The sequence below is a fragment of the Ceratotherium simum genome, unplaced genomic scaffold (genome assembly GCF_057802395.1).
Source record: "Ceratotherium simum simum isolate JZ-2026a unplaced genomic scaffold, ASM5780239v1 HiC_scaffold_44, whole genome shotgun sequence".
NCBI lineage: Eukaryota > Metazoa > Chordata > Mammalia > Perissodactyla > Rhinocerotidae > Ceratotherium > Ceratotherium simum.
Genome location: NW_028261260.1, coordinates 1,265,757 through 1,291,955, shown reverse-complemented (window position 1 = coordinate 1,291,955; position 26,199 = coordinate 1,265,757). Strand labels below are relative to the sequence as shown.

Sequence of the window (26,199 nt, the reverse complement as noted above, 5' to 3'; positions counted from 1 at the left end):
TCTGGGGAATTTCTGCCCTAAAGGGAATTGCATAAGGAAGGCAGGGGTGCTGAGAATCCTAGTTCACAGAGAGCAGTCATGTGAAGGGAATAAGGCCCTGCGGTAGCCTTAAAAGCTGTGTCGCGAATCTTTCCCTATGGCTTCAAAACGAGCAGGAAAAGGAATTCCCAGTCCTGGACAAGGATGCCAGCAGGATTCAAACCTAGGTCAGGGGTGAACACGGAGCCCCTAGAGAGGCCTGAGGAGGGAGAGTCCTGCCTGCTTTTAGACCATTTGCAAATGACCTTCCTCGGGCCTTGTCCTCTCCCCGTGCAAGTTTTGATCTTTTTACATTGTTTTCCCCACTTACAGCTGATGCAATTCCAGAGATTGAACTAGAAAACTACAAGTTCCTAAAATTTGCTCAAAAGAAACCTCCACAAGAGAAGCAGAAACTATTCCCTCTTCCTCCAGAATGTAGAAAGGCAGCCCCCGCCTGTGACATGACATGGTCCTGGGTAGTGCTGTTTTAAAGACACCCACATTTCAGTGGTTGTTGCTCTGCCTGTGAAAGTACCTTCAACATTTAAATCCCAAGAGAACGGGCAGCGGGCCATGTCTGCTCCTGGAGCAGCTGAATGATACTGAAATGAACTTGTCCTCTGGGTTAGGGGGACTTGGGAGTGTCCCCACTGGCCAGGGAAGGGCCTGGCCCTTCTCCCTTCTCCCACGTACAATAAGCTGATGACCCGGAAGAGTTCTTGATTCAAGGAGAAATGTGAGATTCTATGTCTCCCTTACATGCCTACAGAAAGCGACAGAACCACACCACAACTCCCAGGTTGTAAAAGGAACAGGACTTTAATACAATATTCAAATATGGCATTTATTATTTACAACACATAACTACTCTCCCTCCCAAATGGGTGATGAGGTGCTGAGGTAGAGATATCAGGGAACTGGGGTGGGTTCGTCCCCACTCTCTTGGGCCTCAGGAGGCCCCAGGAATCAGCTTGCAATTCTCCCCTTCCCGTTAGGTGGGAGGAGCTGGCCCGGTGCATCGCAAGCGTCCCAGCTGTGTCCATGCTGATGAGGATGCGGCTGTGATCGGCCACTGGTAGGGGGCTCGGTGTTGGGGCCTGGGGGCTGAGTAGAAGAGTCGGGTTATCTTCGAAGGGCCTCCCTCAGAATCATGGCCCTGCAACCTGTCCCCACTGCATTGGGTGCTCCAGTCCCTGTGCTCAGTGCTGTCAGCCACCAGTACCCCATTTGTCCCTGTCACATGAGCGATCATTTAGTATCACATATTTCACAGAGGAGGAAACGGAGTCTCAGGAAGCTGAAGAGAGTCACCCCAGTCACAGGACTGCTCAGTAGTGGAGCTGGGATCTCAGTGCCAGCTGTCCAACTTCCCAAGGCCACGCTTAGCTCACTTTACTGAAACCCTAGGAGTAGTCACCCCAGCCCAGACACTCACTCACCCCTGACCTTGATGGTGGCCGGTTCTTCTGGGCCTTGAGTATTCTGCAGGCCAACTAGGCCTGGGGGTCCAGCTGGCAGGACAGGCTGTAGCTACAGGAGAGAGAGGGACCTGTGAGTCTACCAGGAGCCACACCTCAGGTGTCCCCCCACTGCCTGCCCAGCAGTTGGAGTCTGGGTGTCCCAGAGGTTGCAACACAATAAGACCTGGGGCTGACCAGGGAGCCATAGACACATGCTATCTGGACTGGCCAACAGGGAGAGTCCACTCCTGCCCTCACCCAACTCCTGCCCTGCCTCACCTTTCACTCTCGTTGAGCAGCTTCATGTCCTGGAACCAGGCCCCAAATCGATCCTCGGGCTCTAGGTTGTAATTCTTTGAAGCCACCTGGAGCAGCAGGATCTCCCTCATGACTCGGTATTCCTGGGGCCAGAGGGAAGGAGAGGATGCAGACAGGGCCTGGGTGGGGGATGCTGCAGGGGCCTTGTGGGGGGTGAGAAGTGGGGCAGGGAACCAGTCCTGGGAACCATCCTTCCCTCCAGTCCCATCCAGGCTCTACCTGTTCTCAGAATGGGAATAATCAGCCCCTCCTCCAGGATGTTGTCCTTGAAGCCATCCTCCCCTCAACCCACCTGACAATTGGATGGATCTCCCTCTTCTCCCTTATCAAACTCTTCCACTCAATGTAAGATACAGGGGGTGGAGCCAGGGGCTGTTCTGCCCAGAGGGTCTCTGATTTCCACCTCCTTCCCTTCCCCTGCAGGGAGTGCCACAGTTGCTTACTTCAGTCCTTTACTCAAGGTTGATCTCATTCCCCTGGAAGGCAGACAGCCAGAGTCCATCAGACAGAGCCCCCTAGCTTAAGTAGCCCCCTATGCCCACCTCTTATCATGTTGTACTACTGCCAGGTCCCAAGAGGGAGCCGGGGATCCAGAGAAAACAGGACTTGGACCTAGGCTGGGCTCTGGGCTCCAGAGGAGGAGGACAGGGGCGTGACACTGAGGGACCTGGCAGCACAACCCTCTCTGATGACAGACTTGGAGGCTGAGGCCTCAGGCAGAGGGGACTGCTCAGCCACATATGTGCTGCCTGACTTGGGGGGACCCGACATCTCTCTCACCATGGGCAGCATGGGACGGAGAGGCTGAGTCCAGCTCAGATAAAACCTCACGCAGCTCTGCCATCAGGCAGCTCTGATCTTCCCCAGCCTGGGGAACCAGAATGGGTGTCTCAGACGGAGCCTCTGTTCACTCATCCCTAAGATGGGCCTGATGCCCCAGCTCCCAGGGGCAGCTGCAAGGCTCTCGTGAGAGAAGTGCCCATTGCTGAGAGCTCAGAGCTCAGTTCGGGGGCTCCTGCATCCCAAGGCTCAGGATCCTGGTCCTCCCTGCCTGGTCCCCATGTTCACCCACCTCGAGATAATCACCCTTCACCAGGTGCAGCATCAGCAGGTCACCGAGGAAAGTGCCAAGATAGGGGACGACACCCTGTCACATCGGGTGAGATGAGCCTTTGCTGTCAAGTCGACCCTCTGCAGACCCTCCCTTGAAAAGTTCTCACCCTCAGCCTCCTGGCCCACCCCAGGGTTCCCACGGGGAGCAGCCTAAGACCCTCAGCAGCCTCCCTTCAATTCCTCCTCCCTTCACAGCCCAATAAAACCAGACTCCTGCTCCTAACCTCCCAGCGCCAGCTTCTGGCAAATCACAGGGTATGCGGTCCCCGATCCTCCCCACAACAACCCATCCTGCACCAGCTCTTCCAGGCCCCCCTCCTGGTCACTTCTACTGGGGGACTCAGGCACTGTGGCACCAGGAGGAAGGGCCCTCCTCTCTTGATTTGAGGCCTCCAGCTGGGAGGGCAGAGCCCCTCCCCCACAGGCACACTCACCTGCTGCTGCTGCTGCTTCTCCTGCACTCTCTGGGGGATGATCTCCGGGGGGGCAAACGTGGAGGGCCCCTCCTGCCAGGGTCGAGGACAGTGTCAGCGGGCCATACTCCCCTCACCCCATTTCTCTCCAGCACCACTGGCCTCCGACCCTGGACATCTGACTCAAGTCAACTGGTACCAATGCCACTCCATCCTCCAAGGTGTTGTGATTCTAGAACAAGCCCAGCTCGAACTCTCACTCTGAGTGTGAGCTTGGGCTTGTGGCCTGGCCTCCCCAATCCTCTTTCCTCATCTGGAAGGTCTGAGAACTCCAGCTACCCTACAGGTTCTCCTGAGGACTCAGTGGCATATGACTGTCATCGTTGTCCTCGCCCTCACCCCTCCGTGTGGAGCAGGCGGAAAGCTCCCACATTCCTTTTCTCCCTCTTATCTCATCACCACCATATGAGGCCTGCACCACACAATCAACATCCCTCCCTTCCCTGATGAGGAGGCAGAGGCCCAAACAGGGGCAGTGAGTTGCTCAGGGGCCCACAGAGGAGAGGCCGCTTGCCCCTCCCAGCCAGAGGCCCTGTTCCAACATCCTCACCTAACCCCCGCCCCACCACTGACCACAGTACTGTCCCCTGAGCTCTCAAAGCGTGATCCTGGGCCAAGCCGTGGATGGAGATGAAGGGGTGTCTTGGGAGTCTGGTTGAGTGGCTCCTGCCTGCCCCAGTCCCATGGAGTGTCTGGCCCCCGGGGTGGAACAGAGGCCATGCCAACGCCTTCTCCTCCCCAAGGAACTCCTCAGGATATTCCCCTGCTCTGAACTCTTTCTTTATCCACTCGGGAACCGGACACCCAAGGTGCATACTCTGATCCACAGGGAGGGGAGTGACAGGAGGCTCTGCTTCCTCATTTACGTCAGATCCCAAGGTCCTTTCAGCAGTATCCACTAAGAATCCATCAGTTGCCTAGACTCTTCACATAAGCCACCTGGGGCATATGTCATTGCCAACTGGGCACTCAGGTGAGACTCCTGTGATTGACTCAAGTGACTGCTCTAGGGGTCCAGTGGGGAGTCACAGAATGCACACACATCTTTCTCTGGTCCAGATGTTCAGACCCAAGGATGAGCAGACTGTTTGTCCACCTGGGCCATGGGAATCTCCTGTCGTTCCCAAACTTGGGGTAGCCAGGGTGCCCTCCACTTTGAGACTTGGTGAAGACAGAAGGAGCGGCAGGGGCCTGGCTTCTTGAGGACAGGTTTAGGCTGAGGGCTAAACCCACCCCAAACACCCAACAGCCTGGAAGAAGCTACATCCAGCAGGATGGACATGCATGGAAGCCAGAGACCTGCTGACGGCACCAGCTCGGCAACTCCTCCTGGAACAGCCCAGCCAACACCACTGTGTCCCACGACCAGGGCCTCCTGCCCACAAACCACACCCCGCCCACCCATGGACCAAACAGATCCCTCTGTTTGTTAATCTGGACAAGATAGACATGAATGTTTCAGAGAACGTTCAAGTGGGAAACAATCAAAACCACAGAATTTCCAATCCCCCTCCTCCCACCCCCCTCCTCTCTTTCCAGACCCCGAGCCTCCACTCTAACTTGGTCATCAGTTTTCTGCTCAAAGACTTGTCTTGGCTATAGAGCTCCTTAAGTTTCTTAGAGCTATCCCTGAGGGGAGGGGAAAGAAGGAAGGATAAATTTAGGAATGATGTGCGGAGTCTGAGTGCAAACCCCTTTTCTTTGCAAACCTGAGAGTTTCAAACAGACTGGAGGAGTGTTCTCACTGGGTTCCTCTGAGCGCTAAGGTCTCGTGGGACGGGGAGGGAACTCTCCTGTTGGTCATTGGGGTCTCCATTCCCCAGCTCTACAGAGCACCTCTGTTTTGACCGCTTTGAGTTTCAACTGGGCGTAGAGTTCTGTTGCCATAAACACTTGAAAATCTCCAATGTGGCTCAACCCTGGCATTTAGGGAAACTGAGTCCTGAAGCAGAACTGGTGCACTAAGGACCCAGGGAGGCTTAGAGATCCCCCACCGAGGCCCAGGCCCTGTCCCCAGCATTTGCTGCCTCCCAGGAGTTCCCACGTGACTGAGGGGGCAATGGTAGACATACGAGAGATCCCCCATCCACCCTGATCCTCCTATGGAGAGGGGCCTACCCACCGGGAAACATCCGCCCACGTGTTCTTCAGGTGGCTTATGGAGGTTTTCTGCAGAGCAGAGATGACAGCACGGAGCGAGGAGAAGTTCTTCAGGATCTCGCACTCCTGGGGAAGGGAAGAGAATGAGCTGTGAGGTGGGGCGCTGGAGACCCGCTTGCTCTAGCTTCAGTCCCCTTCTATTTAAATCTCCCCTCCTGGATGAGACAGATGCTCAGGGAGCCCCAGAAGGGCACATTTAGGACCCAGAGAGTAACACTCACAGGGAGGAGGATTTTAGCTCAACCCAGGGAAGGAGCCAGGGAGGAAGTGAGCATCCTCCCACTGGGACCTGGAGTCAAGGTCAGCGGGCCCCTGGCAGGAAGGGCCTAGGGACTGTGCAGGGGCTTAGACCACACACTGCAATCCTGGGAGCTGATAAAGGTGGAGAGGCGGTTCCCAAGGCTCCAGAGAGGGGCTCCACTGGGCCTCCCGCAGCACACCTGGGCCACCTGGATCCAGTGCTCCACCACCCTCGCCCTGTCCTGGGCCGTCATGCTCGGGTCCCCGAGGCAGGTGGTGACGACGAGGCTGACCACCCTTCTGAAGTGGTCGACGGTGGCCTGGACGGTGGGTGCCAGGTGCTCATTGCCGGGCTTGTTCCTCTTGCCCCAGGTGGAGCCCAGGCACTGAGAGGGCACCACCTTCCGGAAGAGCTCCTGGGGAACAGGGGGAGTGTCACCCAGCCCTGCCACACCCCAGCTCCGTGTCTACCGCACCCAAAGTGCCGCACAGGGGTCACGGTTTAGAGCTGGAGCTCAGGAAGCTCAGGATGTGGTCTGAGCCTTGTGAGAGTCCCTGGGTTTTCTTCTCTGTCCACTGCGGGCACCCAGCACAGGATGACCCAGGACCCAATACTGGCAGGGAAGGGAGGGGGCATTTGCACCCAGCCCGTCCTGGCTAACTCCAAGCTCCAGACGGTGGCTCAACTAGGCTCATCCCAAGGGGGCATCTTCCACCACCCTGATGCCCGCTCTGGTCCCACTCCGATTCTGATGCACATTCCCCTGCGGCAGCTACAACCACAGGCTCTGTCTGTCTCCCTTGTAGTGAAGTACACATCAGGTCTCTAATAAATGCTGAGGCTGTTGAGCCTCCTGAGCAGCCGGTTGGGCCACCAGGGACCTGGCTGCACACAGTGAGTTCCCCTCCCCCACTGATGGGCCAGGCCCCGCGCAGCTTTCCGTCTCTTCTACCTCATGGAGCCGGCACAGCCACTCTGTGCAGCAGGTCCTGTTAGTGTCCACCTCTACGCTCTGCAGGTGGACAGCAAAGCCTTGGGGGTTCAGAAAGTTGCCCAGGTCGTACGGTTGGTAAGGGGGAGCGCCAGGATTTGGGCCCAGGTCATAGGAGTCCGGATCAGGTCTGGGGCACTGATGGCAGAGGGAAGGCCTGCCCCTCCGCCCTGAGAGCCCAGCTGCTCACCGCATCCATCACGGTCAACTGCTCCGCCACCAGCTTAGGAGGGAAGGCCGTGAGGTTAGGCTTCTTCTCACCCTCCTTAATGGCCACAGGTGGAGATGGACTTCCCACTAGAAGTGATGGTCCAGGTGACTCCAGCTCAGCAGCTCCCACTCCTGCTGGAGCCGACGTGGGCCCTTGCTCCAGCTCCAACACTGCTGAGGGAGGGGACGCTGGCTCCAGCGCTAGAGGGGGTGGTATTGACGGAGCTGGAGCCAGCTCTACCTCCACCACTGTCCACTGCCCTGCTTCTGCCGCCGGCTGGAGCTCTGCAGCTGGCGCTGCAGCGGGATAAAGGGAAAGGTTCACCCACATAGCTGACTTTCCACGTGTCCTTCTAAACACAGGAAAGATCCCACTTCCCTTCCGGGAATACCCAGCCTGCAGGCCGCCTTACCCTCTGGCTCTGCCTCAGTGGCCTCCAGAAGCTCACACCGGGCAAGGGAAAGAGGGTCACGGCAGCTCAGCTCCGAACCAGGCAAGGTGACCTGCATGTACATCCCCTTTAGCTTGAAAAAGGGACAGCCCCAGCCTGGTCCCGCCCTAGTTCTGGTCCAAGCCCGGCATCTCAAGGTCCTGAGTGTGGAGACCCTCTGCTCCTGCTCTCATCTCAGAGCAGCACTGGATGGTGCGGGTGGCCTCGTGCACCTGCCCCTTGTCTAGTGAGTTGGTGGAGTCGAAACCATTGGGCAGCTCCTCGACGACCTCCTGAGAGGAGTTCTGCAAAGACTGCCCGGGAGCTGGGCCAGAAGGAATCAGGGGCTGCCTGCACACTGCCACTGGGGCCGACCCCCAAGAGAAAGTCTGCTCCTCAGTTCAGGCACAGAGGGGCATCCCTGCAAAGAACTGTGGTCAGGGAGGGAAAGAGATGAACCCTCTAGGGCTCGGTAACATATGAGTAGAGGAGCTCACCTTCTCACGCTGCCAGCCATGACCCTGTATGAACATGACAGACCCACCAGGCTTCCGACACCTAACTACCAGCTCCTGCCTAGGAATGACCCGCCCCTCATGCCCTGCCTTCCCCCCTCCACACAGACACATGCACACACACACACACACACACACACACACACACACGAAGAGGGGCAAGGAGTGTGGGGCTGATCAGGTGGGATCACAGTTGTGTCCTGGCCTGCACTAGCCTTTCCTGGGCTGCCCCGTTGTTACCTTTCGCTGCCTCCTGCCAGATGCCCAGAGGCATCGGGGATGAGGGCTGAGCCAACGTCGGCAATGACAAAAAAGATTCTCTTTCTGGGCTTTTTTGAGCCCAGCTCCTCCAAAAGTTCGGATACAACAACAAAACATCTTTGTCTGTTGACTGTCTCCAGTCAAGTGGGCTGGATGGGGGTCTGTGGGTGCTTGGTTATCAGAGTTCTAAGATCTGTTGAGGTCTATGACCAAGGAAGTGAGGTTATTTTTCAAGATTCCATTACCTGGGCCACTTCCCTCAATCAGACTTGTCCAGAGCTGCCCCCTGCCCCCAGGCTGCTCACCCTCCTCCCCCATGTCATCTCCTGAACTGTACACAAGGAGCCCACACAGCCCTAGCCACAGCTCCCTGGAAACCTCACTAGGGTCCTAGCTTTAAGGAGACAGAGATGAATGCAGATCTCCTTTTTCTTACCAGTTCTGCATCCTGGGAAAGTCACTGTGTCTCTCAGGTCCTCCTGAGTCTCCAAATCGGCACCATGGGGATCAGGCAAAATCTACTTCCTAGGGGCGTCACCCAGTGTATATGAGATAATATCTGTTACCCCTTTGGGCTGGTGTCACATGTACCTAAGGCCCAAACTTAGAGATGGAAGAATAACAAGGAGGGGTGGGAGATAGCACAGAACACCACTCAAAACAGGCCTGGGTTCCAGGAATGTGATATTGGGACAGTGACTTCCAGCTTGGCCTCATTTTCAGGTCAGCATCATGAGGGGTTTAATACTAATGGAAATTCAGATATTGCCATACTGTGGCATAAAACCATTCAATCGTTTGCTGCTTTACGTAGAATGAGAGCCAAGTGCCTCATCTTGGCTTATGAGTTGGGCAGCCTCCACAGTGGTACCCAGTAAGCCCCACCCATGATATAGCCATCCCTGTGGAACCACTAGGTGGTTAGTAACTGGCTTCTGAACATAATAACAACCAAAGTGATGGGATGTTTCATCTAAATTTTAACTAAAAATGTCTCTCACTTCCTTTTACTCCCTCTCTCATGTTCCATCTCTCTCTCTCACTCTGTCGAATCCCTGGAAGTGAGGAATCAAATACTGGTGTTTTGGTGCTGCCCAATGTGGAGGTCTATAGAGGGGAGAAGCAAGGGAGTGCCCAGGCCAACAGACAGAAAGAAACTCAGGCTCTCAGTCCAAACTGAACCCTGAAGGCTGAGAGTGACCTTGGGGGCCAGTCTTCCTCTAGTCAAGCCTCAGTTGAGGCCACTGCCCCAACCTGTTAAACTCATTGAAGCAGAGGCGCCCAGCTAAAACGTGCCTGATTGCTGATCCACACAAATTGTGAGATAGTCAACATTTGTAGTTTTGAAATGCAAGGTTAGGGGCAATAAAGTCAGAAAGGGAAAGGTAACTGACACAGCCTACCAGGCCCTGGCCCTACCTTCCACCCCAGCTCCTGTTCTCTCCTCTCAGCCTCCCTCCAGCCGCACTGGCCATCTTTCTAACTTCTTCTGGCCAAACTCACTCCTGCCTGTGAGACTTAGGACCAGTGGTGCCATCTCCGTGACACACTGCTCCCAGACTCATGCAGAGCTGGATCCCTCTTGTCATTCTTGTCCCATCAAATGTCACCCCAGTGAGGCCTTTCAGACCCTCCTACCCAGTGACCCCCAGCCCTCCCTCACAGCCCCCTGCTGTGTTTCTCTACAGCACTTGCTCTTTTCTTTCTCATGTCTTTGCTTTTGTCCCTTTCCCCTCTAGACTGTGAGCTCTTGGCAGGCAGGGACCACTTGGTCATTTTCATCCTACACTTCACCCCACCAGGGCACCTGGCACAGGGTGACTGTTCAGTGCACAGCTGCTGAATGAGTACATGGGAAGATCTTGCACCCCTCCCCCTGCTTATGACCAACTTTGATTGTGGAGATGAACACTAGTAATAGGAGGTACAAGTTGTTTCTGAGGCAGGGGAACAGCCAGAAAGACTTCTGTTTGACTCATCACTGCTCCAGGAGCTCTAGCAAAGTTCAGTGGACACGGTGTAAATTCCAGGTTTACAGCAGAAGGACTTGATGTATATATATTATGTAATGGTTACCAAAATAAGTTTAGTTCACATCAATCACCAAACAGAAATAAAACATTTTTTCTTGGGGATGAGAAGTTTTAGCATCTACTCTCTTAGCAACTTTCAAATATACCACACAGCAGTGTTAACTTGCACAGTGCTGTATATCAAGTATATCTCAATACAACCGGAAAAGAAAAAAATCAAAAAACTCACTGGCCACCACTGACACAAGAGGCTGCCCACCCCCTGGTGTCCAGCACTACCACTGCAACCCAGGGAGGAACTCCACCAAACAGAAAGGAACCTTTCTTCAGGTGTCCTCAAAGCAGAGGCTCTCCAGGGTCCCAGGGTTAAAGGAGCAGGACCTGTTGGCTTCGAGGGAGTGGGAGCAATCTCGGGAGCCTACTTTCCCCCACTCTTGCTGTCCTGCACCAGGTGTCCTCTTCACTCCTGAGGCATCCTAACCTCCCCCAGGACAATGATTCCCCCTACCTCCAGATGAGGACCCTGAGGTTCCCACAAGAATTACTCTTCTCCCTGGACTCTGGACTTGGTGTCCAGTGCTCTGGCATCTTCTTCCTTATCCCCAGTTCTCATGTATCCAAGCCCCCAAGCCGCCTCAGTTCTAAAGGATCTCCAGGGGCTGGAAAGCATTTACTCAGGGTTTCAGAGCACAGTAGGTCATCGACAGAGAACCCAGTCCAACAGACATGTTGTGAGTGCATGGAACACTTGGAGTCACCCACTGGATGCACTCCACTTTATACAGGAGGACCCTCACTGAGGTCTTCTCTCCTCTTCCCAATGCCTACACAAGGGGGAGGATGGGCTCATCACAGCTCTGGGTGACCACAGAGGTGGACTGCAGGACCCCAGTCCTGTGCTCCCCAGGCTGGGCCAGGGATGGGTCTGGAAGAGGTAGAAACCTAGGAACCTTAGGGATTCCTCTGCCCATCTCTGGGGCCCCGGGCACGTATCTAGGAGAACAGATGTTACTGCCCCGTGGGAGAGTTGCCTGCAACTTCTCTCCCTCCTGCCTCTTGTCACTTCCCCGGTGTTGGCTCTTTCTTGACTGCACCTCCGTGGTCCCCACATGAGAAGTCAGTGAGAGTGGGTGTGCTTGTGCACATTCGATGATGAGGAGAGGAAAATGACCCCATATGGAGAGGGGTGGGCAGCAATCCCCTAGGATCTTAATGCCTCTCATTGCCAAAGGAAACCTGAGGGAAGGGGTGGAGCCTTGGCCAAGGAAGCTGGAGCTCTCTCTAGTCTTCAGGACTCTGACCACCTCCTGTGGTCTGGGACAGTACTTGCCTCTTTCTGGGCCAGTTTGCCAACTGTACAGTGAAGGGTAAAATGTGCAACAGTACAAGCATGTGCTCGGCCACGACAAGTCATCAGGCCCCATAGATACATTAAGTACGTTTTAAGTGTATTGAAGACATTAATATTGCTGTGCAATCATCACCACGATCCATCTTCAGAACTCTTCTCATCTTGCAAAACTGAAACTCTACACTCATTCATGAAAAACTCCCCATTCCGCCTCCCCCCAGCCTCTGACAAACACCATTCTACTTTCTGTCTCTCTGAATCTGGCAATTTCAGGAATCTCATAGAAGGGAAATCACACAAGGTTGTATTTTTGTGACTGGCTTATTTCATTTAGAGTAATATCATGAAGGTTCATCTACGGTGTGCCATATCTTAGAATTTCCTTCCTTTGTTAATAATGAATAATATGCCATTGTATGTATATTCCACATTTTGCTCATCCATACATCCCTGGACTGATACCATAGCCAGGCTCAAAACCAAGCCCAAAATAAAATGGGGCCCCAGCCAGATTTTTATCAACGGTCTCCTGGAGACTACTTTCTTAAACCATGTCCCATGTGATATTTACTAAGGATCTAATCTTGGGCCGTGAGTTGTTTCTCAGAAACTCCGTTTTTCCTCCTTGAGCAAATTTCAACAGCTTTGAGCCAGCGAGACTACAAGACAGCTGGCAAGACTCAAACCGCTACTGCATAAGTGACTGGCGGATAACCTGGGAGACCAAGAACTCCCCTGCCGATCATGTTAAGAACACCACCTTTTGAACATAAGATGTATGACAGAACATTAAAATCTTCTGCACTTGCACAAAATGCCTAGGACTGCCCCCAACCTTCACGCACCCACTCCTTTTTCCTTAAAAAGCCCTTTTCAACAGCCCATCGGGGAGAACGATTTAACCTTTGTCTCCTGTCTCCTTACTGACCAACTTCGTAATAAAGATTTTTCCCTTTATTACGAAGAGTGGGTAGCCCATGGTTGGCTTAAGGGGTGTTTGGGCAGTGAGCCCTTCATCAGTTACAATACTTGTGTGGTTTCCATGTTTTAGCTATTATGAATAATGATGTTATGAACATGAGTGTTGAACTATGCCTTTGAGAACATGCTTTCTACTCTTTGGGGGGTATATACCCAGAATTGGAATTGCTTGATCCTATATAATTATATTTTTAATTTTTTTTTTAGGAATTGTTATATTGATTTCTACATCAACTATATATTATATATTCCCTCCACAGTGCACAAGGGTTCCTTTTTCTCCACATCTTGGCCAACATTGGTCCTAGTATTTTTCTTCTTCTTTTTTTTTTGGATAAATGCCATCCTAATGAAGGTGAGGTGGTCTCTCGCTATGTTTCTGATTTACATTTCCCTAATGATTACTGATGTTGAGCGTCTTTTCATATGCTTATTGGTCATTTGCAGATCTTCTTTGAGGAAATGTCTATTCATGTACTTTGTTCAATTTTTATTTAGGTTGTTGTTTGTTGTTGAGTTTAGGAGTTCTCTATCTATTCTGGATATTAAGCCCTTGTCAGATACATGGTTTGCAAATATGGTCTCCCATCCTGTGGGCTGTGCTTTTACTCTGTTGATAATGACTTTTGAGGCACAAAACTTTTTAATATCCATGAAGTCCAGCATGTGTATTTTCTTATTTTATTGCCTGCTCCTTGGGTGTCATATCCATGAAATCATTACCAAGTCCTATCTTGTAATGTTTTGTCTTATGTTTTCTTCTAAGGGTATTATAGTGTTAGCTCTTACCTTTAGGTCTTTGATTCACTGGGAATAAAGTTTTGTATACAGTGTTAGGTAAGGGTCCAAGTTGATTCTTTTGCATGTAGATATCCACTTTTTCCAGCACAACTTGTTGAAAAGACTTTTCCCCATTGAATAATCTTGTCACCCTTGTCAAACATAATTTGATCGCATGGGTGAGGGTTAATGTCTGGGCTCTCAATTCTGTTTCCATTGGTCAATATGTCTGTCTTTATGCCATGACAATGCTGTTTTGATACAGTAGACTTGTAGTAAGTTTTCAATTAGGAAGAATCAGTCCTCCAACTTACTACCTCCTTTCAAGATTATTTTTGGTATCTGGGCTTACTTGAGATTCCATAAGAATCTTAGGATGGGTTTTTTTCTATTTTAGCACAAAATGTCCTTGGTATTTTGATAAGGACTGCACTGGATTTGTTGATCTCTTTGGATAATGTTGACATCGTCAGAATAAGGAGTCCTCCAATCTATGGTGAGGGGATGTCTTTCATTTCTAGTAGTGCCAGGTGGCTGTTCAGGTTGAGGGGGCGGCACTCCTTGAGGTAGTAGTGCAGAAACCCACAATGAATGAATGCATGTATCTTTACACATTAGTTTTTCATGTTCTTTGGATAAATACGCAGCAGTGGAAGAGCTGGATTGTATGGTAGTTCTAGTCTTAATTTTTCGAACAATCTCCATACTGTTTTCCATAGTGGCTGCACTAATTTGCACTCCCACCAGCCGTGTACGAGAGTTCCCTTCTCTTAACATCCTCTCCAACACTTGTTTCCTGTGTTGTTAATTATAGCCATTCTGATAGGTGTGAGGTGATATCTCATTGTAGTTTTGATTTGCATTTCCCTGAAAGTTATTGATGTTGAACATCTTTTCATGTGCCTGTTGGCTATCTGTATAACTAAATTTAAGTCCACAATTCCATCAGTCAATGCCCCTTGCTTAAAGTTATTTTCTGTTGACATACTATTAATACGTTATTATGAACTACAGTCCCTAGTTTAAGGGTCACTCTTTGTGTTGTACAGTTCCATGGGTTTTGACACACATATAGTGACATGTAGCCACTATTACGTACAGAACAGTCTCACTACGCTAAAAATCCTCTGAGCATCAGATTAGCTCCTAACAGCTTTTTAAAATATTAACAATTGTCAGAATAACTTAAATTTTTACGTTGAAAAGTGTTCCACAGGTGCTAAGTTGTGTTAGTCTCACTATTATGATCACTATTAGAAATAATGAAAAAAATGAACCCCTACATAAATAGCAAAAACCATAGAATTTTAAAGATAAAAAGGATCTTGAAGATTAGGAAATCTCATATTCCTCAAGACCCTGCCCTCCAGTCTCTCAGCTTTCTGTGTCATTTATCTGCTGACTCTGCTGAGGAGAAAGAAATTGATAAAGAAAAACAAAGCCAAAAACAAATATTGGTTCTAAGTATTCCTCTTGAGCCCAATTTAATCAAGCACGGCTTCTTTTTTATTGCCTATTTGCATCAGGAACATAATTACTAGCTAGAGCCTAATTTGAGACTATTCATTACGAATGAAAGATGTCATATCTAAGAACAGAATGGAATTCACTGAGGCTTTATTCTTGGGACATTTGTAGGATTAAGTCAGGACACACTGTGAGAGTAATAAATAAGTTCTGTATATTTTTCTTCTCCAAGACCATGGATTTCAGCCACACTTTATACTCATGTACTTTGCAACAATGAAAAACAATTAAACACTGACCTTGAATATTTTGCCCTCAGATTCATTAGTCTTTAAAACATAAATTGAGCAATTTAAATGTAGATGACTAAAAGACTATGGAGACTTCTAGAATATCACATTAGGTCCTTTAGAAGTGAAGAATTGACTTTATAAAGCATTTCTATTCCTTCTCATACCTTGACAATAGTGCTACTGTGACTCTGTTTTAAAGAGGATAATGGCGGGCTTTACTTTAATTTGTACTTTTTTTTTTTAAAGTACATTTACTTAATATTTCTCAGTCTCTTGAAAACTTTTATCATTAAGCTCAACCTTCATTTAAATCAGCAGACCTATTAGGTGAAGGCGACATGAACATTTACTTGCAAACTCCTCAGAAAATTACTAATTTAACCTTTACTTTGGACGATCCATTGTAGAACTCAAACTGGATGTATTCGTCAGCCACCTCAAAATGGCTCTTAACTATGTGTTCGTACCTTTACCTGGGAAGATATTATCTGAGGGTAATTGTTCTTCCCAAACACTTTCTTTACCTCAAACAGCAATACTTCCAAAATTTTAAGGAAAATGTGGGCAATTTGGTGAAAACTAAGTGACTTAAGTTTGTTTTAGCATGCCAATGAAATTAAGAAAATAAGTATTTTAATTATTATTGAATTTAAAAATCAGAAATGAAGAAAACAAACTTTGTCCAAAGACATTTCTGCAAGTGAAATCCTCTGAGAAACTGACAGCTAGCCTCCCGTTTTAACCACTAAACCATAAGAAATGTAATACCGTGGGCAAACACTTGAGAGTCATCACCTACACGCACCCCCAACACCATTAGGGCCACAGAACAGGGGAAGGAGTCAGGGTAGGGGAGACAGCTGCACACTCAGCATCCTTCCTTCCCGGGTCAGAACTTGGTCCCAGCTGCTCGCTGTCTAGTCTTCTGGGGGAAGCAGAGAATTCTTCTGGGGACACAACACACATCGGGTGTTAAGGATGTCATTGTCCTTTTTTAAACAAATTTTAGATCACGTGACGTGCTTCTCAGGACAGGAGGAGCCGCCTCAAGGGAAGACAGATCTTCTCCAGGAGCTGAAGGTCATCCAAGGAGAGCAGAGTCGAGGGCTGCAGAGCGCCACTGCTCTCCATCTCAGGGACACGTCGGTCTCCAACCCCTCACCCCCTCCCGGCTGGCCCCCAGCGGTTCCCATTGTATCCTCGGAGGCCCGCGCATGCGCAGGACCGGCGCTCATAGCGGCAGAGGCGCCAGCGAGCTGGAGAGCCCCAGGCGCGCGCACTGGAGGCGGGGTCCCTGGTGCGGAGGTGGTGCTGCAGGGGTTTGTGTGGTGGGAATTGGCGGTTTCTGGATCCTTCCTCCAGGATTTTCAGCGCTGGGGAGCTCTCCTTTCTACAGTGTGGAGGAGCGCTGGGCAGGAGGCAGCGCTGAGGTAGGTGGTGGGCGGCGGGCTCGGTTTGGAGATCTCCACCGCAGACGGCGGGAGCGCGGTGTCGGGGGCGGGGGACGGGGCTCCTGGCAGGCTGCCCCAGGCGGTGGGAGCCCAACCTCTGGCTCAGGCTATTGGGCTCCTCATTGCCTTCATTAAACAAATAAACGTTCCTACTTCCTTGGGACCACTTTTATAGAAAAGCCTAATGGCATTAATGGTTTCTGATAATTGACTCTATATTTGCAAGGCGAACTTTGAAGCCTGTGAATTGTTGTAAACTGCATTTAATGAAAGAAGCTTTAAACAATCTTTGGTGCAAATTATGTAACTTCCTAATAACTCACCTTCTGTTAACATAGACTGATGACTGATCAATTGATGATTGACATAATGTGTACGGAATTTTGGTTTCAGTCAAAAAGATTTTCTAGGCAGTTGGTGCTAAAATTAAAATCGGATCAGGAGGAGGATTTTAGAAGTAGTGTGTAGTGTGTGTTTTGTCTCCGTAGTCATTTAGATGTAAGAATTTAGATTTGGAAAGCCCAAGGAAAAAGAATTTTGAAATTTTGATTTGACTGACAAGGTGAAAGGTCAAAAGGTCAAATACGGAAGGATATCATTTATATGATATTCTAGAAAAGATAAACCATAGGGAAAGACAACAGATTGTTAGTTGTCATTAGTTTTAATATTTAGTTAATCATTTAGTTTAATAGTTTAATCATTAGTTTTAATATTTCTGATTTAAAAAATACATTTTAATGATACCATCCTAATTATGCTTTTGGATGATACCAGAAGTTAATAACCTATTAAATTCTGCAGTAGGAAGAAATGACATGTTGGTTATTGGTGTCTTTGAAGTGTAAGTATTGGCGGTAATGAAATTTTTAAATAAGCTTTTTTGGATTCTGAACTACTGATTTTTTTTACTAGATCCTGTTGGACATGGCATATTACAAGTTTCAAAAGGCTCTTTAAATTATTGTAGCAGGCTGAAGCTATTAAATTATAATGTAAGATCTTTATAGATGAAACAGGCAAAAATACAAAAAGCCCTTCATCATTTTATCTTTGTTAAAATCTTACCATATACATGAATGACTTTTGGCTAGACAGACCTGAACTTGACAAGATAGACTCATTAGTATGCTGAATTTGTTTTGGAATGTTAAAGTGGGGGAGGATATATAAGTTTTTCCTGAGGGTGACCCGAGTCAATATGGTGGGTTTAGCTGTTTATACGCTCTTTCTGAGTTACGATCTTGATTAAAACGCTCATCATAGACATACCAAGAAATTTGGACCATTTTATGTATCAATATATTAAGATGTCCTATTTCTCTGATAGTTTCTGATTTCAGGGTGTCTGGGAAAAACAGTTTCTCAACATAGGTACTTTGGAATATAATTTTTGATTGTTGACTTATTGAATCATAGAATTGTGGAGTTGGAAATAATTTTAGTGGTTGTAGAGTCTAACCTCTTCATTTTCCAGGAAATGGAAAGTGAGGTTTCTCGAGTTAAGTTGTCCATAGTCTGAATGCTACGACGTAGTGGCAGAGTTGGAACTAAATGCTCAGATGCTTGTCTCAGGATTCCTAGTACAATGCTGTCTGTGCTATGTACTATTAAGGAGACAAAGCAGTGAGTTACCTTCTCAAATCATATATGTAGCCAACAGGGTTGATTCTTTCCCATATGCGTTTTTTCCTTTCTTTTTTAAATAACTACTAACCACAATTAATTGATTCCCCTAGCATATTTAATGACTATCCTTGTGCGTGTCTCCTCAAGCACACGTGTGGAGGACTCCCTAGAATGGACACCTGCCTCTGAGTGGATTGCTGGGCCAGAGGCTGACGTGCATCTGAAACTTGACGAGCTGCAGCCAAATCATCCTCTGAAGTTTTAACAATTTCCATTCCCGCCAACAGTGTCTGAGTCATCCTTGCCCTGGGAATTGTCAGGTCAGCATTGTCAGATTTTTAAAGTTTTGCCAATCTGATGAGTGAGAAATGATGTATTTGTTTTCCTCTTTGTACAACTGTTTTGACAAATTCATAGAGCTGTGCAACTACCAAAATTGAGATACAGAACAGTTCCAGCACCCAGAACTCCCTTCAGCTGCTCTTCTGTAGTCATCTCTTCCCCCACCCTTAACCCCTGGTGACTAATGATTTGTTGTCTTTCCCTATGGTTTGTCTTTTCTAGAATATCATATAAATGGAATCCTACAGTATTTGGCCTTTTGAGTCTGGATTCTTTCATTTAGCACAATACATTGATTTGAGTGTTCATCCATGTTGTTGCCTGTATCAGCAGTTCCTTCTGTTTTATTGCTGAATATAGTATCTATTGTATGAATGTACCACAGTTTATCCACCCAGCAGTTGAAGGACATTTGAGTTATTTTCAGTTTTGTCTTTTTTGACTATGAATAAAGCTGCTATAAATCTTTGCAAACAAGTTTTTGTGTAAACATAGGTCTTCTTGTCTTGAGTAAGCACCTAGAAGTGGAATTGCTGGGTCACATGGTATGTGTATGTTTAACTTTATTTTAAAAACTGTTTGTGGTAGCAAAGTCATGGCCCACAACGATGTCTTAATCCCTGGAACCTGGGAATACATTAGTTTACTTGGCAAAGGTGAATTAAATTTGCAGATGAAATTAAGGTTGCTAATCAACTGACTTTAAAATAGGGAGATTATCCTGGATTATCCAGGGGGCCCAGTGCATCACAAAGCACATTAAAAGGGAAAGAGAAGCAGTAGAGTAGAAAAAAGATGCAACAAGGGAAGCAGGGCCAGAGAGATGCCGAGTTCTTGGTTTTGAGGGTAGAGGAGGGGGGCCACAGCCTAAGGAATGTGGTGGTCTCTAGAAGCTTGAAAAGTCTAGGAAATGGATTAACCTTTAGAGTCCCCCCAAAAGAACCTAGCTCTGCCAACACCTTGATTTTAGTCCAAGGAGACCCATGTCAGACTGCTAACCTACAGAACTGTAAAACAATAAATCTGAGTTGTTTTAAGCCATGAAATTTGTGCTAATTTGTTAGCAGCATAACAAACTACACTTTAAAACTGTTTTCCAAAGAGGCTGAACCACTTTGTGTTCCCACCAGCAATGTAGGAGTGTTCCAGTTACTTTCCATCCTCATTAACACTTGGTATGGTCATCCTCTTTAATTCTAGTCATTCCAATAGGTACGTAGCAGTATCTCAATGTGGTTTTTATGTACATTTTTCTCAAGATTAATGATGTTGAGCATCTTTACATGTGCTTATTTGCCATCTGTGTATCTTCTTTGGTGAAGTGTCCAAATCTGTGCCCATTTTAAACTTGGAGTTTCTTATTGCTGAGTTTTGAGAGTTCTTTATAGTCCTGTCAGATATGTGATTTGCAAAGGTCTTCTCCCAGTCTGTGGCTTGCCTTTTCCATCCTCTCACCAGTGTCTTTGGAAGGTCTGTGTAATGTAACTCGAGAGGCTCCACATGATCTTATCTTCCTTCGTTGAGAAACAGAATGAGGTTGGAGCACCTGAGTCCAATCAGACCTTGATCAGAGTTGGGGCCGGGTCTCACTTTTAGTAAACCCAGCCCTTCCGCTTTCCCCCTGTTCCTGTTTGCTGGGCTCACTTCCCCCGCACAGGTGTCTGGTTCTAAGTCTGGTAGATCTCTGTCTCCTCAAGTTTAGGAGCCCACAGAAAATTCAGCTACGCCCTTCAGATATCTCAGCGCAGCTCTCCAGCCTCCTACCTTACATCGCTTCACAATATGGCAAATTCCCTGAAGGTCAGACTAGCAGTATGTTTGACTTAGGCCACTTCCACCACTTCTGGACGTTTCACTTTGCTTTGTGGAAGCTTTTGGCCTAGTTCCCCAGATTCCTGTGTGGCACCAAAACGTAGCACAGGTGCTGTGAGGAAGAGCAGCTGTGTGTCTGAAAGCCCTCAGGTTTCCTCTGCCACACCAGTCCTGCAGAATCACTACAAGTTTGGCTAGTTTCTCTTTTCCCTAGCAGAGGCTCTGACTGAGCAAGCCAGATCCTTGGCAAGCACCCAGAATTAGAAAACGCCTGCAGGGGAAAGAAAGATAAAAACTCTTGCTCACATAAAAGAGTTTTTCTTCTTTCTGGAATTTTAGTTGGTTGATTCTGAAGTTCTCTGATGCTCTAAAAATATAATTTATCTGTCTTTGTCCAGTTGTGCAGCAAGAGTGCTTTCCTGTCCTCATCTCCTCTAAAACAGAAGTTCCCTTGTCATTAGTTTTTAACTCCATCAGTTTTACATTGTCAATATTATTATTATTTGGTAAAGTCATGCTTTCAATGATTTATTCAGATGTTTACCCTTTTTTATCCTCACAATCCATTTTTACATCTTAGCATTTTTTCTTCTATCAATTTTTTTCTATTTAAAATACATTCTTTTTTACTTTTTAAGTTTTTTCCTCAAAGAATATTAGCCTTGGGCTAACTTCTGTGCCAGTCTTCCTCTATTTTGTATGTGGGTCACCACCATGGCATGGCTGATGAGTGGTGTAGGTCCACGCCTGGGATCCAAACCCACAAACCCAGGCCTTGGAAGCGGAGTGTGCTGAACTTAAACCACTACACCAGGTGGCTGGCCCCCTTAAAGTATATTCTTCAGAAGATCCTTAATGAACATTTGTTGGTGGTAATACTCTTAGTAAATGTTTGCATAAAAATATCTTTAATTCACCCCAGATCTTGAGATATGGTTTGATTGGGTATACACTGAAAGTTATTTTCTCTCTGTACCTCGAAGATTTAATCCAACACTCTCTTGCCTTCCATTGTTAAGAAATGTATCATAGTCTAAATGTAAGTCTCCATAAGTGTTCTGTTCCTCTGTGGGGCTTTGAATATCTTCTTTTGTATTTAGTGTTCTTTGCTTTCCCTGTATGGATCTGGCTCTAGATTGTTTTTTTAATTGTGCTTGAGATGTATTCAGCTGCCTGAATCCAGAATAGGATTCTTTTATTAATTCTGGAAATTTCTGTTATTATGTCTGAATATTCCTTAAATCATATATATATTTATATTATTTAATTCAAATATATATACACATACTTATGTTATTTGTACACATTCAATATATATTCATTACATATATATTTATATTATTTAATTCAATATATTATATTACTCAATATAAAGATTTATATTATTCAAAAAATATACATATCTTATTTATATATATGATCCTGTACTTGACCAAACTCAAGCCAGGCTCCTTTGAGCCCTCTTCTTGACTAGGCCTCAATCTTGGCCTATAATAACTATGACCTCTCAGCACAAATGATTTCACCACACACACACATTATAAGACTTAAACACTGACATAGTCTCTAACAGCTCAAATCCACATCCCTAGGATGACCCCTGCCCCCTTAAAGTGCTTGCCTGAGAATGCTCAAGGCAGCAAAAAGAATTGACTGTTCTGGCCAACACTTGATCATTGGCCCCTGACATCCCTTTCTTAGAGCATTTACCCAAAAGTGCTTACAACTGTGAATCTTTCCTCTCTCCTTTCGAGTTGTATATGTGTCTCCTATAACTGTATTTCTCAAGGTCCTGAAAGCCATTCCTTGAGAAGAGGACAGGGTGTCTGTCTCCCAGACTCAGTGAGAGGAGAGAAGTGAAACTTTGATCACTTCCAACTAGCAGACACAACTGGCCAGATCACACTGCACTGACCAACACTCTGTAACTTTTCCCTCCCTGACTCTTCTGAGCCCATGCTCACCCCCTGCCTGCTCCCTCACTCTCCCTTTCAAATGCTCAGTCACCTCTGTACAACAAAATTGAGTTCAGTTCACCCTGTTCCCTCTTCCCTATTGCAGTGGTATATTACTGACTAAAATCTGTCCTGACCACTTTAACTACAGTCTGGCTTTGTGTATACTCTACAGTTAACACATATACAGATAATGTCATGCATATGCATATATACGCATATACCAACGTAACCATGGGCCCTCCAGGACGAGTTCAACTGACCTCATCTTATCAACAGAGTAGTTAAGAGTTTTCTTTCAGGAACTGAGATCCCTCATCCAGTTCAGGCCCGTTGAGACCACCAACCTATCAACTGGGCCTGCACAAATGCTTGATAAGTGACCTCTTTAACATCAGGGAGCTAAAAACTCCATCCTCAGATCATGGTAACACTACCAATTTGTGAACACATATCCAATGAAGAGCCATGAACCTTGACTATGCTTGCACAGATCATCAATTACCTCACTTCTGGTATCACACTCTCTGATTTCAAAATATACTACAAAGCTATAGTAACCAAAACAGCATGGTACTGGCACAAAAACAGACACATTGATTAATGGAATAGAATCGAAAACCCAGAAATAAACCCACACATCTATGGACAGCTAATCTTCAACAAAGGAGCCAAGAACATACAATGGAGAAAAGAAAGTCTCTTCAACAAATGGTGTTGGGAAAACTGGACAGCCACATGCAAAAAAATGAAAGTAGACCATTACCTTACACTGTACACAAAAATTAACTCAAAATGGATTAAAGACTTAAATGTAAGACCTGAAACTATGAAACTTCTAGAAGAAAACATAGGCAGTACGTTCTTTGACATCGGTCTTAGCAACATATTTTCAAGCACCATGTCTGACGGGGCAAGAGAAACAATAGAAAAAATAAACAAATGGGACTACATCAAACTAAAAAGCTTCTGCACAGCAAAGGAAACCATCAACAAAACGAAAAGACAACCTAAAAATTGAGAGAAGATATTTGCAAACCATACATCTGATAAGGGGTTAATCTCCAAAATATATAAAGAACACATGCATCGCAACAACAAAAAAACTAACAACCCAATTAAAAAATGGGCAAAAGACCTGAACAGACATTTCTCCAAAGAAGATATACAGATGGCCAACAGGCACATGAAAACATGTTCAACATCATTAACTACCAGGGAAATGCAAATCAAAACTACAATGAGATATCACCTCACTCCCGTCAGAATGGTTATAATTAACAAGACAGGAAACAACAAGTGTTGGAGAGGATGTGGAGAGAAGGGAACTCTCATACACTGCTGGTGGGAGTGCAAAGTGGTGCAGCCACTATGGAAAACAGTATGGAGATTCCTCAAAAAGTTAAGGATAGAACTACCATATGATCCAGCTATTCCACTGCTGGGTATTTATCCAAAGAACTTGAAAACACCAATGCGTAAAGATACATGCACCCCTGTGTTCACTGCAGCATTATTCACAATAGCCAAGACTTGGAAGCAACCTAAGTGCCCATCAAGGGATGAATGGATAAAGAAGATGTGGTATATATACACAATGGAATACTACTGAGCCATGAGAAAAGATGAAATCCAGCCATTTGTGACAACATGGATGGACATTGAGGGTATTATGCAAAGTGAAATAAGTCAGAGGGAAAAAGTCAAATACCGTGTGATCTCACTCATTAAGTAGTAGATAATAACAACAAACAAACACATAGAGACAGAGATTGGATTGGTGGTTACCAGAGGGGAAAGGGGAGGAGGGAGGGCTAAAGGGATAATTCGGCACATGTGTGTGGTGATGGGTTGTAATTAGTATTTGGGTGGTGAACATGATGTAATCTATGCAGACATAGAAGTATAATGATGTACACCTGAAATTTATACAATGTTATAAACCAATGTTGCTGAAATAAACAAAAAATTAAAAAAACAAACAAAAAAATACCTTCACCCCTAAGCCAATATCTTAATATTTGATTAAACTGCTTTATAATAAATCTTAATACATTGTAAAAAAAGAAAATCAATTACCTCACTTCTCCTTACTTCCAATCATCTACCTCCACATGTCAGATCACCCTGCCCTTCATCCCATAAATTGTGCCCCAAGCCCTGGATCGGGGAGACAGATCTGAGACAGACACATGCCCCCTGTTTCCTTGCAGATCAATCTCACAAAATAAAACTACAATTCTTTTCCCAAAAGCTGATGCCAGAATAATTGGCTATTTTAATGTGCATTGGGCAAGAGAACCTCAATATTGTGCGGTAACATCAATACATATATATACACTTAATGGATGTTTTATCTTTTTTTTTTTCTTTGCTGAGGAGGAGTCACCCTGAGCTAACATCTGTTGCCAAGCTGCTTCTTTTTGCTAAGGAAGATTCACCTTGAGCTAACATCTGTGTCAGTCTTCCTCTACTTTGTATGTGGGTTGCCGGCACAGCCTGGCCACTGATGAGTGGTGTAGGTCCATGCCCAGGAACTGAACCTGGGCTGCTGAAGTGGAGTTCTCTGAACTTAACCACTAGGCCATGGGACTGGCCCATCTCTAATTGTTTTGAAGATGTTACTAGATATGCAGTTGAAGTTTCACTATGATCTCTGGATTTCCTTGCTGCTCCTTTAGTCCCTCACTTCAGTGTATGTGTTTCTTGCTCCATCTTTCATGCTAGAGGAATTCCTCAAATATCAAGTGGTCCTTGGCTACCCATTCATATTTCTGTGATGGGGAGGAAAACAGCTGAGTAGGATCTCTGTGGGCCTGATGGGGCCTGTGTCTGTCTGGATTCAGTGTTTCCTCAGTGGTGTAGAGTGTTGAACTATTAACAGGCAAACAGTGTTGGAGCCCACACTGATCTCTAAAAACATACTTATTCCACACATTCCCACAATGACAGACATCCTCTGAACACGTGGAAATGCTGACAACACACACCCACACCCACATACACACTATTCGCAAATGACCAGCAGCATTCAGACTGTAAACTACACCTGATAATGCACACTGATACTCAGAACATATACACAAACACACACACATACAGACCACTCACTGTCTCAGAGCCCACAGTGACTTGAACTCTCTAAACACACACAGACATCAACAAAACACACCTTCACATGGACGCCATAATAGACATGCACCCTGTGACCATACAGAATTGCTGAACACACACACATCCACACAACAAGGAACGTGGCTGTGCACATATGGGCCTGATCAGGAGGTTTTTCACACCTCGGCATCAACATGGACACCCCGGGGCGAGACGGAGAGGCAGAGGGTACAGGGACAAAATGTGGGGAGCAGTCAAGAGACAACTGCATAAAGCAAATATGATAACTGTAAAGCTGGTTGCTAAATGACGTGTGACTCAAGGGTATGAGGACCCAAGAGGATCTGAAATGGTACAAAGGAGGTGACTGATACAAACCCATCACAAGATATTTAAATGTAAGGAACAGTGATATTTTAAAAGGCACTGAGGAGAGTCCATCAAAGCTTAGATATAATTCCAAACAATGAATGACATGGAATTCTGGCCAAAGAACAGCCATATTGCTGTTAAAATTCCTATTTAAATGTTTCTTATAAAATTATAGAAATACTCATTGAAAAATGACAAATATTCATTGGTTTAAAACATTTCAGGGTAAAATAACTGCAGGTTCCACTTTTACTGAGTAGCTTTCCTTGGGCAGCTAGAAAAGCAGGACAAAGCACACAGAACAGCTGTGTGAAGGGTCAGAGAACATCCTGTGCAGACAGGACTTGGGGGTCTATAATCTCTGAGACGAGGGAAGCACAAGATTGTGAGCACCAGCTCCATGCAGCTTCTCCCCTAAGGCATTT

The 26,199-nt window shown here is 46.6% G+C and overlaps 1 protein-coding gene and 1 long non-coding RNA gene across 3 annotated transcripts; one reads left to right on the top strand and one right to left on the bottom strand.

The window, feature by feature from the left end:
* Nucleotides 1-816: 816 nt before the first annotated feature.
* LOC147911278 (ral-GDS-related protein-like) lies at nt 817-8,446 on the bottom strand. Of its 2 annotated transcripts, XM_087428255.1 has the most exons (9): nt 7,401-8,263; nt 6,968-7,284; nt 5,986-6,201; nt 5,508-5,611; nt 3,347-3,418; nt 2,243-2,275; nt 1,761-1,882; nt 1,461-1,551; nt 817-1,125 (listed from the first exon to the last, which is right to left on the bottom strand). In XM_087428255.1, the coding sequence occupies exons 1-7, from the start codon at nt 7,501-7,503 to the stop codon at nt 1,867-1,869; spliced, it is 861 nt and encodes a 286-aa protein (XP_087284381.1). In that variant the 5' UTR covers nt 7,504-8,263; the 3' UTR covers nt 817-1,125; nt 1,461-1,551; nt 1,761-1,866. The 2 variants fall into 2 exon arrangements, with proteins under 2 accessions (XP_087284381.1, XP_087284382.1); XM_087428256.1 differs by lacking the exons at nt 817-1,125; nt 1,461-1,551; nt 1,761-1,882; ... (2 more) ...; nt 5,508-5,611; nt 5,986-6,201 and adding an exon at nt 6,222-6,798 and having other exon boundaries at nt 7,401-7,491; nt 8,174-8,446.
* Nucleotides 8,447-15,953: 7,507 nt separating this feature from the next.
* On the top strand, nt 15,954-18,998 carry LOC147911277 (uncharacterized). Its single transcript, XR_015551325.1, has 2 exons — nt 15,954-16,529; nt 18,327-18,998. It is a non-coding gene; the product is annotated as an uncharacterized LOC147911277 (long non-coding RNA).
* Nucleotides 18,999-26,199: the final 7,201 nt, after the last annotated feature.

Excerpts from the sequence above, each read along its gene's own strand:
- LOC147911278 (XM_087428255.1), bottom strand. The coding sequence starts at position 7,503 with ATGTACATGCAGGTCACCTTGCCTGGTTCGGAGCTGAGCTGCCGTGAC. Across the intron at positions 7,285-7,400 it reads CACTGAGGCAGAGCCAGAGG|CGCCAGCTGCAGAGCTCCAG; the intron begins GTAAGGCGGCCT and ends ATCCCGCTGCAG. Across the intron at positions 3,419-5,507 it reads ACGTGGGCGGATGTTTCCCG|GAGGGGCCCTCCACGTTTGC; the intron begins GTGGGTAGGCCC and ends CGACCCTGGCAG.